This window comes from Psammomys obesus, unplaced genomic scaffold, assembly GCF_907164565.1.
Source record: "Psammomys obesus unplaced genomic scaffold, mPsaObe1.curated_primary_1811, whole genome shotgun sequence".
NCBI lineage: Eukaryota > Metazoa > Chordata > Mammalia > Rodentia > Muridae > Psammomys > Psammomys obesus.
Window position 1 is genome coordinate 7,053,961 of NW_026596039.1, and position 14,981 is coordinate 7,068,941.

The 14,981-nt window shown below is 50.0% G+C and overlaps 1 protein-coding gene across 1 annotated transcript; it reads right to left on the reverse strand.

Moving 5' to 3' along the window:
• Positions 1-481: 481 nt before the first annotated feature.
• On the reverse strand, positions 482-14,402 carry Il10ra (interleukin 10 receptor subunit alpha). The gene is made up of 7 exons (XM_055621719.1): positions 14,308-14,402; positions 12,230-12,350; positions 11,587-11,774; positions 10,598-10,764; positions 9,841-9,991; positions 6,679-6,797; positions 482-2,990 (listed from the first exon to the last, which is right to left on the reverse strand). The coding sequence occupies exons 1-7, from the start codon at positions 14,375-14,377 to the stop codon at positions 2,094-2,096; spliced, it is 1,713 nt and encodes a 570-aa protein (XP_055477694.1). The 5' UTR covers positions 14,378-14,402; the 3' UTR covers positions 482-2,093.
• Between the last annotated feature and the right edge of the window lie 579 nt (positions 14,403-14,981).

The following is a 14,981-nucleotide window of genomic DNA, read 5'->3' on the forward strand; positions in this document are numbered from 1 at the left end:
ATATGTCTTCAAAGTGAGGTGAGCAGGCACAGGGTCCACACATCTGGTTCACTTATTTCCTGGGAGGGCCTTGTGAGTCCCACACTGTCAGAACTCACAGCCCAAATCCTGGGATGCTAGTCTTCTGAGAGAACATCCCAGGAACCTCTCTTTCATTTTTCACCCGTTTCTAAGAAAAACAGCCTATTTCCGTGCCTAGCTCTAACAGCCTTGACAGCTGTTTACACATGCAGTGCCAGATGCAGGGCACCATACTGAATTCTTGTCATCCATGATCTCATTTCAACCTCATGACATCACCATGACAACTCTCATTCCCACGTCTTCTGATTTGGGAAATCAGAAACTGTGAGCGAATATGTGCCTTTCCCTAAGTCACAATTCATGTTGAAGCTGAGTTTGTCTGACTGGGGCCCGAGCCCCCCAGCCTGTTTCCTTCATCATCAATTACCCACAGTTATCATGAGAAATCTGATTTGCTTTCACAAGACACCTGACTTTTTAATGGGATGAAAACACACACCACTCATTCATTCTCCGTTTGAGGACCATCCATGTCCATTTTCTTGATGGTACTCAACACTCCCCGGGATGGGGCATGTCAGGCCCCATGTTTCAACTTTTAAGTTTTACAGACAGACAGGGAAGCTGAGGCACAAAGAGGAGACATGACTTGCCCAAGGTCACACAGCTAGACACAGTGCAGTCAAAACTAGGCCTCGTGAGAGACCCAGAGCTCTGCACCTGTGATACACTGCCTCTTCAATAAATAAGTGAGCAAAATAAATAAATAAAGGGTCCAAGGGATCCCAAGGAGCCCTCCCAACTTCAGAAGGATCTCTCTGGCATCATGGCCTTCTCGGCAGGCCGGCAAAGCTCATGGATGGCTTCACCAGGTCACACAGTCTATATTTGGAAAACTTCAGAGAGACTCTAGGCTCAGGGATCATCAGCCCTGTCATTTCTCCCAGCGTCCTTGCTTGGAGGCTGCAAACCGTCTTTGTGTGAAGACATGTCTCAACTGCAGTATAGGGAAACAGGGACCAGCCCTGGGCCCCAGTGACTAGCAGCTATTTTGGCACAAGGCCCCAGGCTCCCACAAGATCTCTGAGGCAGAAGCTGCCCGTGGGCAGATGGTTTCTGTAATCTACTTCCTTCCAGCCCAGAGGCTGACAGAACCTAAAATATCACCCCAGGGCCAACTTGGCTAACATTCAGCATGAGGAACTCCTTAACGATCCGGTCATTATTTTAGTCCCCTGACAAAGCTGTTGGTCTAGGGTCACACAGATAAACACAGAGGTGCCATCCTAGCACCCTATTCTCTGGGTCTGTAGTTAGAAATTAGCAGCAAATGCAGACATAAGTTCTAAGCCTGGGCCAAGGCCCTGGCCCAAAGGCCACCTAAAAGGTAGTGTGCTAACACAGACATCCATAGTTTGTCTGGTTGGACAGCACGATAGTGAGCAGCAAGGAGCAATGGCTTGGCCACTGAGGTAACCCTGGGTGGACACCGCTGGGTCAAAAAGGGAAAGATGTCTGCAGACAGGTAGCAGAGATACCCCATAAGAGGTCTCAGTCCCATTTGCCCCGTGGTTCTGAATTGGCTGGCTGATCATCCAGGGTGGTATGTACCCCAAGATCTCCCAGCGGCAAGTACTCCATCAAGCTGGGGAGCATCTCCACATGCCAAATTAAACCTGGCTCCTGCTCCATCCTTTCTCTCTTGAGCCCTCCCTGTAGCCTGCAGCAGGCTAGCCACTCTGATTCCTCTGTAGACATCCAGCCCAGCATCCCGGAGTTCCGCCCAAATGCAGGCACTTCCCATGCAGGACCCAATCCTGAGGAGCGAGGAGGCCTCTGTCTACCCTGCTCTGCTCTGCTGGTGTCTACACAGCCCCACTCAGCAGAACTGGCTGCAACCTCCCATGTACTGGACACCTGCCCAGCAAGTTGGCCTTTTCCCAGGGGCCTGGCTAGCCAGCCACAGTGGGTCTGCAGAAAAGGACCCATGCATTTCTTAGACTCCTGGGCCTTCCAGGTACAGGCAGGGGAGCAGGCATGGCTGGAATACAAAGAACCCTCAGCCCCTGTCATTCTTCTACCTGCAGGCTGGAGATCAATGGCAGTGTGGCCAGGGTAGGGTCAAGGCTACCCAGGAGGCCACCAGTGGCTGCCCCACAGTCCAGAGAGGCAAGTTTATGGCCAAAACTCCAACTCTCTATGCTTAGGTCTTCACAGCTAACAGTATCCAGGAGCGACCACTCTTCAGCTAGCTGGTTCCACTGTCTACTTGTGGTCACTGATGGAGCAGCAGTCATCCCCTGAGACTCTTGTTTCACATAACCCTTGACCAGAGCTAAATCATCCTGCAGGCACACTGCAAGTTTAGGGTCAAAGGCATCTGTCAAGGGACTCTCTTTGTTCAAGTGTTCTTCTGGGTTGGCTGTCTCTTCCATCCATCTGGTCTGTTTCTGATAGCCCTGGAATGTTACCAGGACTTGGTCTTTCTCCTCAAGGACTCTAGGCTCTGGGAGACAGACATGGTCCAAGGCAGAGCCATCCTGTGCATACGTAGGCTGCCCTGGAGAGTTCTGGACTAGGTTAATGTCACTGTCATCCTGGCCCTGATGGGTATATCCAAATTGCTGCTTCCAGGTGGGCCCCATGCTGGAGTGTAAGCTGGGTTCCTGCAAGCAGATCCCACTATCTGTGTTGTCCCCACAGGTGTTCTGAAGCTCTGGAGGCTCTTCTTTTCCCAGAGTTCCCTGCACCTGGGGGTGGGAGCCGGGGAGGAAGAACTGGGAATCTTCAGTCTGAAGTGATGGCTTGCCACTGCCAAAGCCACTGTCGGTGCTGCCATGCAGCTCCGAGTCTTTCAGCTCCAGTGACACCTTCGGGAAGGCCTCCAGGTCCAGGATGTGAATGGCATCGAGAGTTTCCGGGAAGAGAGGGTCGGCCAGGAAGAAGTTGTGCGGCTCCTCAAAGACCTGGGAGGAGAGGCAGGGAGAATGTGAGGGTCGGTCGTCACGGTCAGTTTGACTGTGTTGAGAACCGGCATGTGGTTCCATAAAGTGTGCCCTCTCTTCTGAGGAAGGTTAAACTGAGCTGGCGAGACTTAAACCATCCCACGGACTGGAGTCCTGGGATGAATAAAGACGAGAATGTGAGCTGGGCACCAGCATTCACCTCTCTTTGCTTCCTGACTGTGGGTGAAATGCGACCTGCAGCCTTCCCTCCCCTCCCCCTCCCATGGTGGACTGCCCCCTGAAGCCATTAGCCAAAATAAACTCTTCTGCAAGTTGCCTTTGTTAGGAATTTTGTCACAGTAATGAGAAAAACAACTGATCCAGCGAGAGAGGTGTGGCCACCTGTCAGGACCCTCCCAGGTGCCAGGTAAGGAACTGTGGGGGAGGTACAGAGTGGGTGAAGAGCCTGGGTGGCCTGTACTGAGCTCCTCTGATTTGCACTGCCATTAGAATTTTAGAATTTCCTCCCAAGGGCACATCATAGTTTGGCCCAGGCAGATACATAGGAAGATAGTGTCTCCAGGGCCAGGTTTCACAGGGTCTTGCTGAGAGTAGAGAAAGCTCTCAGATGTTCCACTTGCGAAGCTCTGCAAACTGGAAGAGACCCTGAAAAGCCAGGCCCATGCAGAAGTGTGTTTAAACTATTTTGACAATGACTTCGAGTAAGAAATAGATACTAAGTGAGCACCTAGGTGTGTAGTTCATGGGAGTCATTGAATAGAGTCACAAAGGAATAAGTGTCTCTGTACCACAGTGCACTCTCATTTTATCCCATCCCATCCCATCCCATCCCATCCCATCCCATCCCATCCCATCCCATCCCATCCCATCCCATCCCATCCCATCCCATCCCATCCCATCCCATCCCATCCCATTCCATCCCATCCCATCCCATCCTATCCCATCCCATCTTTCTATCCTGACATCCTTTGCATTTTGTAGCTTGCAGCCAAGGGCTTGCTCTCCTTAGTTGCCAAGGGTCTTGGAGAAGCCACTTAACCATTTTCAGTTCATTCCTCTGCTTTAGCCACAGTGGTGTCCTGAACACAGAACAGCATCCCTGTCACAGGACTTTTGCACATGCTGACCCCTCTCCTTGGATCACTCTTAGCACTCCAGATGGCTGTACCCTTCTCCTTGTTCAGTTCAGACACCACCTCCTTAGAGAGATATTGCAAGCAACCAGTGCTGCAGCCATTTTCTCCATGTTTCCTTCCTTCCTTCTTTCCAAATTTAGTTCTTGTATGTGCTGGCTGGTCTTATGTCAACTTGATACACAAACTACAGTTATCTGAAAGCAGGGAACCTTAACTGAGGAAATTCCTCCATGAAAGTGGACTGTAGGCAAGCCTGTGTGGCATTTTCATAGTTAGCAATAGAAGAGGGAGGATCCAGCCCATTGTGGGTGGGGCCATCCCTGGGCTGGTGGTCCTGGGTTCTGCAAGAGAGCAGGCTGAGCAAGCTTTGGAGAGCAAGTCAGTAAGCAGCACCCCTCCATGGCCTCTGCATCAGCTCCTGCTTTCAGGTTCTTGCCCTGCTTGAGTTCCTATCCTCACTTCTTTTGATGATGAAATAAAGTGTAAGCAAATACACCCTTTCCTTCCCCACTGGCTTTTTGGCCATGGGGTTTCATCACAGCAACATAAACCTAACTAAGACACTATAATTTGAGTTCTAAAGGCAGTAATTGTCTGGTCTTATTCATCACTGTAAGACCATAAGCCGAGCTGGAACTAGTAGGGATTCAGGTTTGTTGACTGGCGGACTGACCGACAGACTGACTGACTCTGGTGCACCCTGCACCCTGCCTTCATTTCCTTGACACTTAATGACTCTGATGTAATTCCTCCTGAGTTGTGACCCTACCACAGTGGTTATGGAAGAAGGATGTGTCATTTAGCAGCTTGTGCCTTCTCATGGTGAGGCATGTACATGCTTGGATCATTCAGGTTACATAGAAGATACTCAATAAATACATGCTGAGTTGAATTGTACTCCTTGACAATTCTACAGGAATATCATCACTCCTATGCCCTAGAGGAGAAACCCAAAGTTCAGAGAGGTTAAATGGCATGCTCCAAGTCACCAGCAATAAAGGAAAAACCTGGAATTATACACAGCTATCTGGATTTGAGGTCCCCAGCTTGCTTAATAAAACTTCAATAATCTGTTGGATGGTCAGCTCAAATCAGCAGATGGCTGAGAGTCTGTCATGGAACGTGCCAGGGTTCTCTCGCACTAGCCACCCCCACAGACAGTAGCAATTGATACATGGAACTGGGTTGTTCAAATCCAAGGAGAAAAGCTCTAAAGGAAGAGCAATGCTGTGACTCAGCGGCTCAGAGGAATCAACAAGCTGCTGCCTGTCATTTCTCAGCATTTGGTAATCTCTGATTTCTGTGTGTTTCATGTCTTTCCATTAAAGTTAGCCTTTTATGCTTGGCTGGCACTGGCTGGCATCACGCCCCCAGGATCTCTCGAGGCCACATTAGTCAGTTTCCTCCCCAGCAGCACTTGCAAACATGGAGAATGTGCTATAGCTAGCTCAAATATCACTTCACTCATTCGCTCAGAGAGACTCAGGGCTACCCTCCTTCTCTTCCTGGATCCCAGTCTCCACACGGCCAGGCTCAATAGTGTAGCTCATTCATCCCCAAGCCACCAGCACTTGAGCTCCAGACCCTGCACAGAGCGTGAGCTAAAGTGCCCATGAAACAGACCAAGGGGCGTGTGTGTGGGGAAGTGAATCTCCCAGTAGCGCAAAGAAAGATGAGGACCAACGTCAGCTAGATACAAGGAAGAACTATTAAATTCTTGAGATCCTTAAGGGTTGGCTGACCCATGTCTTCTTTATAATTCTTATCAGTTGTTCACTGACCTGAGAATAGACTTTTACCTAGGCAAAGTCCCCAACACATATCTATATATCTATATATTCTATATATATATATAGATCTATATATCTATATATTCTATAGATACCTATCATACATATATATATATGATATATATATATATATCCTATAGCTACATATCATACATTAATATTGCATATTACCCAGGGTCTAGGCCTGTGGCTATCTACCTCTAACACAGCCTGAGTCCAGGTCAGGGGCAAGCAGAGGTTTGAGTAATAGTACCTGTGTTCTTGTAGGATAGCTTTTGGAAGCGGGCTTGCCACACATGCCTCCATCTGAGAGGGGACAGAGGTCCTGGCCTCCCTTCAAGCCCTTTCCTCTCTAGGTCAGCTCTCTGCTCCGTTCCCTCCCCTCTGTGACCACTCTAGCCCTCCTTCCTGTCTTTCAGAGACTCATCCCTCAGCACCACCAGAATGGGATGATGCAAAACGTCCCCTACAGCCCTTCCATGCAGTGTGAGGCCGTGAATGGAGCGACCTTTCTGACCTTGCTTGTAAGATGAGGATAATGACCAGGACCAATTCATGATGCCTAGCAGCTGGTCCACAGGCCACTGTGAAGATGACATAGCTGCGACTCAGTGTGTGTGCGCGGGGTGTGCACGCTGTCTCTGGGCTACTCGGAGGCACTGTTCTCCAGACTAGGTTTAGTGTTTGCTTGTGACGCTGCCCCCAATGCTGGATGAGGGGTGCCTCGACCATGCAGAGACCAGGGAAGGACAGAGCACTCACCAGGACTGCAGGCAACTTCCCCGGGCGCCGGATGTAACACAGGAGAGCCAAGAAGACCAGGGCTCCGCACAGTAGCAAGACAAAAGTGAAGAAAATGCTGAGGTTGGTCGCGGTGAAATCTGCAGATCCAGAAAGATGTGTTTGTGGCACATAAGGTACAGTCCCCAGAGATCCTTTGACTATGCCCAGGATGGTCTCAGTGAATGGCCCCAGATCATTCCCACAGGGAACTGGCAAGTCACGGCCCTAGAGGGATCTAGGTTCCCAGGAACATTGGCCTTCACTGGTTCACTCAGTAACACACTGGCTCAGCCTCTAGCCGACCACACATAATGGCCGATAAACACTGAGACAGGAGAATATAGTAGGTAAGAGTGGAGACTGAGGTCCCAGCTTTACCTCTTGCTAACTGTGGGACTATGGACAAAATAATGAATCCCCTTGAGTCCCACTGTCCATGTATACAACAGTCCCCAGACATCTCGCCTATATCCTCTGACCCTAGCAACAGTCTTAGGAGGTCAATGCCAGCATCACCTCATTTTACACATGGAGATCCTGGGGCCTAGAGAGATGAAGTCACTTGCCCAAGGTCACGTGTCTGTAAGCAGTAAAGCTGAGATTCAAGCAAACCTTGTGTGTATAAGGATGATGAAAATGCAAGCAGCACTTAGAGCGACTGACATACATTTATTCTGTTGTGGGACTTTTATGACAATGAGCTGCACTGAAGTTTATTATAAATCTGGGAAGACCCCTTTCATGTTTGTTGGACAGGGCACGCCCAGGGCACACACTGGATACAATGTGTGTATTAGCTGCCACATGTTGCTAGTTATGGCTCCCTCTGGCAGTCAGTAGATTGAAAGTCGCTACACCTGATTCCCCATCCTGGCAAAGGGCTCCTGGGCCCCTGGCTGAGGATCTGGAACAGGACTTTGCTGACTCCAGCAGCTCTGTCAAAAAACCCAGCTCAGCATTGCTTCTTCTGGGATACTCAGGGCAGGGAAGAGCCCTTCCCACACTGGCCCTGAGGAGGAACAGCCTGAACAGGACCAAATAGGAACTAGTGCATCTGCCAGGGGAGATCTGGAGAGGTCCCCCGATAAGCCCAGCTGTGCTCAGGTGGAAGGTCCCCTGTGTAACCTCCTGGCAGGAATGAAGCCATTCTGAGCAGACACTTGAACATCCTCCCCTTTGGCTATCTGACTATAGGGACAATGGGCTGTACCTAGGCTGTGCTCATGCTGGGAGTAGTAGAAAGCTGAAGCCCGGTGCCAGCCGGGGTGGAACTTGTCTCCTGCAGATTTCACACAGTTCTGACGACAGAGCAACAGGAGAGACCGAGGCTGAGATACTGATGGTGGGTGGGCCCGAATACCCTGACCTGGCCGGCTTAGTTCTGTGTGCCTGGAGCACCATTTAAACCCAAACATCACAGTAATGTCAATGCCCTTAATACCCTGGAAAATGGGCTTTCAGGCTTCTCTTCCCAATGTGACACTGAACATATTTTCTATTTCTGTTTTTCCCCCTCTTGTGTCTTTGATTGAGGATGGGTAGCTGATCTTGTTAAGGTACTATCAGGGGCCAGGCTCTGACTAACAGCTCTGAGCAGTTATGGCTGAGAGAGAGGGCATGTTTTGGATGCCTTCCACTCCCAGCAAGTTATCATGGACAGAGAGAAAAGACTGAGTAACCCCTTATAGTTGCTAATTATGCTATTCTGGGGATTTTTTTTTTTAAAAAATATCCCACTCCAGTCATGAGCATCTTGCTTTTTACCTCTATTTGGTGATGAAGAGAATGGGAATTTGGACCTTGGTTTGGATTCTTAAGAATTGACCTTTGGTTAATTTCTCCTGTGTTGTTGAACTTTGGGTTTTGATTTCATATTGATTAAAGGGTCCTTTCAGCTGTTTGTGTTGTGTTGTGTGTAGCATGGTGTGTTGTGGTGTTCCTGTTTGTGTTGTATGTGAGTGTGTGTATGTGTGTGTGTATGTATGGGTTGCAATATGCAGGCCAAAGGAGACAGGCACGTGCTCCATTGTCTTTCTTTTGTGAGTTGTGGGAGGAGGGGCAGGGCCTTGTGTAACATTGGCTGGCCTGGAATTCACTCTGTAGACCAGGTTGTCCTGGAACACAGAGAAATCCACCGCCTACTCTGCCCCCTGAGTGCTAGGATTAAAGGCATACACCAGCATGCCTGGTTCTCCACCTTCCTTTTTAAGACAGGGTCTCTCACTGAACCAGGAGATTACTGATTTGGCTAGGCTGGCCAGTCAGCCTGTTTCTGGCCCCTCACTGGGAAGGAGGATTGGGGTTATAGAAACACACACCATGCCGGCTTTTGGGGATCTAACTCAGTTCCTCAAGCACTGTATGTACTGAGCCAACTTCCTACTTCCTTGGAGCTTTTGGATTTTTGCATCATTGTTGGTGGTCATCGTGCAGTGACTGGCTCTGTGTTTTAGAGTTCTTCTGAATTGTTTCAGTTCTGCTGAACTATTTTGGGGCTTCATGCCATTTGTACGATAAGCCTTAAACTATTTGGGTTTCTATAGTCAGAGAGCCAAAGGGAAGGATGTTCAAGTTGTCCGAACTTGAGCTCTGTTGAGCCACTGAAATTCTGTTTTGAATGTGTATGTACACATGAGACAGAGAAACAAGCATGCTGGGACATCACTGTGATCGGCATAGCCATAAAGTATTAAGATTTTACTATCTATTTGGGCAATGGTGGTGCACATCTTTAATCCCAGCACCTGGGAGGCAGAGGCAGGCAGATCTCAGAGTTCAAGGCCAGCCTAGTCTGCAGAGTGAATTCAAGGACAGCCAGAACTACACAGAGAAACCCTGTCTTGAAAGCAAAACAAAACAAAAAAGAAATAAAGGAAGAAAAATAAAGGAAGAAAAAATATTTTACTTATTGCTTATTACTTATTTTACGTATTGCTTCCTAGGGTAGTGACTTTTTTTTTTTTAAATTTAGGATAGTTCTAAGCACGAGGGACAACTTCTCCCATAGTTTGTGTGAAAGTGGATGGCTCTATGCAGAAGCTCTGGGCCCAGTCAAGCACCAGCAACCTTGAGCATAGCTTTCTGGACTTTTCTGGACAGTTCGCACACCCTCTGCCTGGACCTCAAGCTTGGGCCACTCACACTGCTCCGTGAGACGTAAACACTGCTCCTCTGACCATTCTGCCTTGTTAGCTCGTGATTCCACGTGGGGCTTCACCTTGACACAAAACTCTCTCATCCCTCTGGGGACTTGGAGGGTGAAGTTTTCCTGTGTCACTAACTCAGTTGTATTCTGAAACAGAAACAAGAACAACAGTAAACACGGTAAACAGGGAACGATCATGTCAGCCTTCCATCTTCCACTTCGTTTGAGGCAAGGTCTCTATGTAGCTTGCCACTGTGTACTCCAGCCTAGCTGGCCCGAAGCTTCCTCTGGCTTTATGTGGGCTTTGTACTTAGATCCTCAGGCTTTGTACACAGCAAGCTTGTTACCTGCTCAGCCATCTCCCCAGCCCAGTACCTTTATTTTAATAGAGCAAAGGGAGGAGTCTGTTTTTATAGAAGTGTAAGCTCTTCACGGAGAGAACTAGAGACAACCGAGGCAAGAGCATTTGATGGATTCCAGGTTGCAGGGGTTGGCCTTCAGTACACTTCCTGACCTACGAGCTAGGAGAAAACACTCAAGGGTAGCTGTCGCATGCCTTGTGCACTGTTGATACTTGATAGGCTTGTTCTTATCACTATCCTCTGGGAGTACAGTTTGAGAGCTGTAAATATGCCACTTCCCTCCAGGCTCCCCATAATCTCTTTTTCATGTGTATGCTAAGCTCCCCAGAGGGACATGAAAGTGAGTCCAATCTAGGTAGGCCTGGCCCAGTGACCTTGGGGGACGTCGTACCTTTTGTTCTGAGACCTTTCGGATGGAAAGTATATAAATGCGGTGATTACTGAAGATCTGTTCATACTCGTCCCCTGCAGGCGTTATCGGGGGCCTGGGGGGATGGATTGTCCCAAAGATGCAGCCGTTGGTTACCTCCAATGTCACGGCATCCACTGTCAGAATCACTAGGTGGGAGAGGGTCGAAGGCATGAGGCTGGAGATGAAGGATGGCATCTAGAGCCTGACTCTAGGGTCAAACCTTCCCCACTCTAAAACCTAGACCTTGGGTTTACAACTCTACCCCACAGGAGAACTTCTTAGAGAATGTGTTTAGAGAATGTGTCTTACTGGGTTTTCTAGCACCCAGGGAATCTGAATTTCCCAGCGTGGGTCCTTGCAATACACATTTTAAAGCTAGCCTCTAGTGTACACTTTCTGCAGGCAGCTGAGCCCTAGCTTATGGGCCGATCTTTGGGAACCAGTGGGTCTCCCAGATGTCACCTCTAGCTCTGAATCCTACAGAGCAAAGCCACTTTGTCCCCAGACCCTGTACAAGCCCAGTGTGGACAGAAAGAGGCCACTGTGGCCAGGCTGACCACCCTGAAACTCCCCAGGAACTGTCTTGATTTTTTTTTCCCTTCAGTACATCTTCCAGCTTCAAAGTTAAGATCTGAGAGATTTCCCCTACCAAGGGCCAGGCCTCATCTGAATTGTGCCTCTACTTGCTTCCCTGAGTACTTAGGGTTCAGTGCCTTTCCCTAAACTGTACAAGTTCATAGCTATGACTCCTGTGACTCAGACACTCCACCCATCCCAAGACTTCTCTTATGGAGGACAAAAATATCAGTTCCCTTTAAAGTCTCAGATCTGTTGAGGCAACCAGTCCCCTGGCCAGGAAGCCCGGTGACATTAGAAGCCATGAGACCAGACAGAAAAGCCATAGGCTGGAGTCTCTGACTGAAAGGGTCACAGAAGGCCATGTTCTAGGTCCAGGAGAGGCAAAGCACCTTCATCCATTGTGAAGCGGGTCTCAGTGATGGTCCAGTTGGAGTACAGGCTGTTCTCCACTGCCCGGACTCTGGCCCGGTAGCCGTATCTGTAGCGGTATAGATCCAGGGTGAATTCTGTGACATCGCAGGACAATCCCCTGGCCTCTCTACAGCTGTGGATGTCTTTCCAGACCGTGGTTCCGTACCTGAGGAGATAGCAGAGCAGGCACTGGGGAAGCAGCTTGCACCCAAACCTCTCTCCTTTAAGAAGGAATGAAAGGGCCAGACAATGGCAGAATAGGAGCAGTCCTCAATGCCCTAGCTCATGGCAAGGGTGTGCCTCTTGCTTGGTCCCTATTGACATCACGGGCAGGGATTTAAGTAGCTCATTCCTCCACAAGAATGTATTAGCCCACTCTGGAGCCTCCCGCTTCCTATCTAGTAGTGACATTTGTGACTACTTTTCCAGAGAGTACTAGGAAGTCCTCAGGACCACTGGCAGCTCACCTTAGGAATCCCAGCACACTGCTCAGCTCACGATACTCAAGCAAGTATGTGTCAAGGATATGTGCCAGAGTCCCTTCTGGTCTCACTTCGGCAGTAAAGTAGCCACCGGGTCCCTCCCCTACCTCCCTCAGGCCCCCACCCTTGCTTTGCTTACTTCTTGAGCGCCACTTCGTAGTAAGTGTCCTCAGACTGATTTGTGATAGCTGTCCAGCGGAGGATGTGCTGGAAAAATCTGGCTTCAAACCACACAGAAGAAGGGCTGGGCAGTTCTGTCCCTAGGGGAAAAGAACGCCAACACTGGAGAAAGCACAGTCATCCTCAGGACTAGGAAGAGGGTGGTGACAGCAGCCAGGGTACTTCGTGAGAGAGGGGCTGGGTGCTTTGCATATGTTCCATTTAGTGGCCACAGCAGCTCCGGGCTGTAGACACATGCCAAACTTACTAAAGAAGAAATAAAAGCCCAGAGAGTCAGTTGACTTGCCCAAGGCCAGCGGGGTCAGTGAGGGACGCAGTGGGAATCTCTATCCAGAAAGTGCCTGATCTCAAAGCTAGTGTCCTGTCCTTCTATGTCTGTGTTGTGTGGATGAGCCAGTCCCTGGCTCTGCCCCAGCACCATCCCCAAGACTTACTTCTCATCTCAGCCCTTCCCCAAAGCCATGGCCCCTGGCCTTTCCGGATGCACAGACACCCTGCTTATAGACATTATAGTCTAGTCTAGTCAGTTCCCTCTAAAATCTCAAACAGCCCTGGTGAGGTAACCAGTTCCCTGGCCAGGAAGCCTGGTGACACAGGAAGCCCCGAGGACAGACAGAAACACTGGAGCTCTTGGCTGAAAAGGTCCCAGTTATTAACATCACTCTGCTTTTCCACACAGACATCTTGGGGTCCGGGGCTTAGGGCTTTCTCCATTCAGTAGTTTCTAGAAGAGCTCAGACGCTGGCATCTGTATAATCAGATACCTAGGTGAGCTTGACGTGGAGACAGACTGCATGCCACCTGTCCAGGCTCCTGCCCTCCTCTTCTTTAAGGTAGAAAACTCAGTAGCGAACCATTTGCACCCCAGCATTGTCTCAGCCCCAACACAAAATTATCTAAAAGAACAGAACAAAAGAGCCTGGAACTAGTAGCTTGCCGGTGTGACCCTGGACAGACTAGTGACCCCCCTGAGACCCTCGGACCTTTCTGTAACAATTCAATAAACATTCCTATTTGACTTCCACTGATGGAGCCCTTGCTCCTCTCCAGCCTTCCTGACCCTTTAAGATGTCTCCTCTGGAAGGCAGCTCTGCATTCACTTCCCTTCTTCTCAAAACTGTCAGCTCACACACCAGTCATGTTTCTTTTTGAGTGACTTTGTCGTTCTCAGAAAATACTCTTGTCTCTGCCCCCGGTCCCCCCCCCGCCCCCCTGCTTTCTTTCGTGTACTGTCTTTGAATCTCAAGGCTGTGTTTCATTTGCAAAACTCTGAGTGTGTGAGCGAAAAACTCAGCCCCTGTTTGAAGTGTTTGGCCACAATGTTGCTGTATATCACGTGACCGACTGTGGGTTTTACCTCGAATTTTGGAGTCCTGTAAAAGTGTTTTCGGGTTTCTGGTCTTCATGCCTCTGTGCCACTTGGTCCCTCCAACTCCCTATCTTTTCATTCTCTTATGGAGTACTGGAACCTGGTCTGAGCTGAGGGGTGGGCAGAGTGGGGGAGGGGCAGCTGGCATGGGAATGAATTGAGGGCTAAAGACTGACAGGGTGGTCAGGAAGGGTGGGGAGAAGGGAGGGATGGGTGTGAGATGGCAGCGTTCGGGGAGAGGAGCCTAAGAACGGCACAACCAGACCCATGGAAGAACCAGAGCAACAGAAAAAGTTACGGTTTGTTGGGAGATGGATGGGTGAATACTTCTGTGAATTCTTTTCCTGAGAGTACTAGGAAGTCCTCAGGGCCGCCAGCAGCTCACCTAAGAGATCCCAGCACACTGCTCAACTCAAGCAAGTATGCACCAAAACTATGTGTCAAGAGTACCTTCTGGTCTCATTTCAGTAGTAAACACCTGGTCCCTCCCCTACCTCGCTGGCCACTCCCGAACAGCCGCTGGTAATCTTAGCCTCATCTCTATACAACCGGCAAGCCCAGACCCATCCAGTACGAAGGAGCCGGGGCGAAGATCTCTGACCATCCAAGGCGATTCTCCGCGAAATGTGAACTTTAAAAGCAACAGAGCGAGCTCTGCGGGAGCCTACCGTGTGCGCAGAAGCCCAGGCTCGGGATAGCGAACGTGACGAGGAGGAGGGGGAGCAAACGGGACGGCATCCTGGGCGCACCGCGGCATCGTCCGCCGGAGCCGGCCTCTACGCCGCGGGGAGAGGTGAAGACTGGCAAGGAGTTCCCGGGGCTAGCCGGGCGCCGCCTGGGGCGGGGCCTCGACACGCCCCGCCCTCGGCCCGCCGAGTCTGGGAACCCCAGCTGGCTAGGTCTAGTCTAGGGCGTTTGTCCCAAGGTGAAAGTGCAGCTGAGGTCTTCTGCTCCGCGGGTCGGCTCTCAGCATCACCTGGACAACCTGGTTTTGCGTGTGTGTGTATGTGTGTGTGTGTTTACGGTGCGGGCGACAGCGTACACTATCCTGGAAGCCCTGTTTTGTTGACAGGACACAGAAGGAAGAGCTGGAGTCACTAGGATGGTCTTGCTCTTAAGACGTAATGTTCCGCTCCCCTCAGTGCCTGCTGATCACACTGAAGACATCGCAGCCTGGAGCAGACGCGGGCAGCCTTCAGCCTGCAAGTTGCAGGATGCTCAGCGCGTTAACTCTCAATCCTGCCCCACACAAAATTAGAAACTTACTTTAAACTTAAAGTAAGTTTCTTCCTTCTCCTCGTCTTCCTCTTCCATCTCCTCCTCCTTCTCTTCTTCATCCCCC

Excerpts from the sequence above, each read along its gene's own strand:
- Il10ra (XM_055621719.1), bottom strand. The coding sequence starts at position 14,377 with ATGCCGTCCCGTTTGCTCCCCCTCCTCCTCGTCACGTTCGCTATCCCG. Across the intron at positions 9,992-10,597 it reads GAAAGGTCTCAGAACAAAAG|AATACAACTGAGTTAGTGAC; the intron begins GTACGACGTCCC and ends TTTCTGTTTCAG. Across the intron at positions 2,991-6,678 it reads GGAAGTTGCCTGCAGTCCTG|GTCTTTGAGGAGCCGCACAA; the intron begins GTGAGTGCTCTG and ends CTCTCCTCCCAG.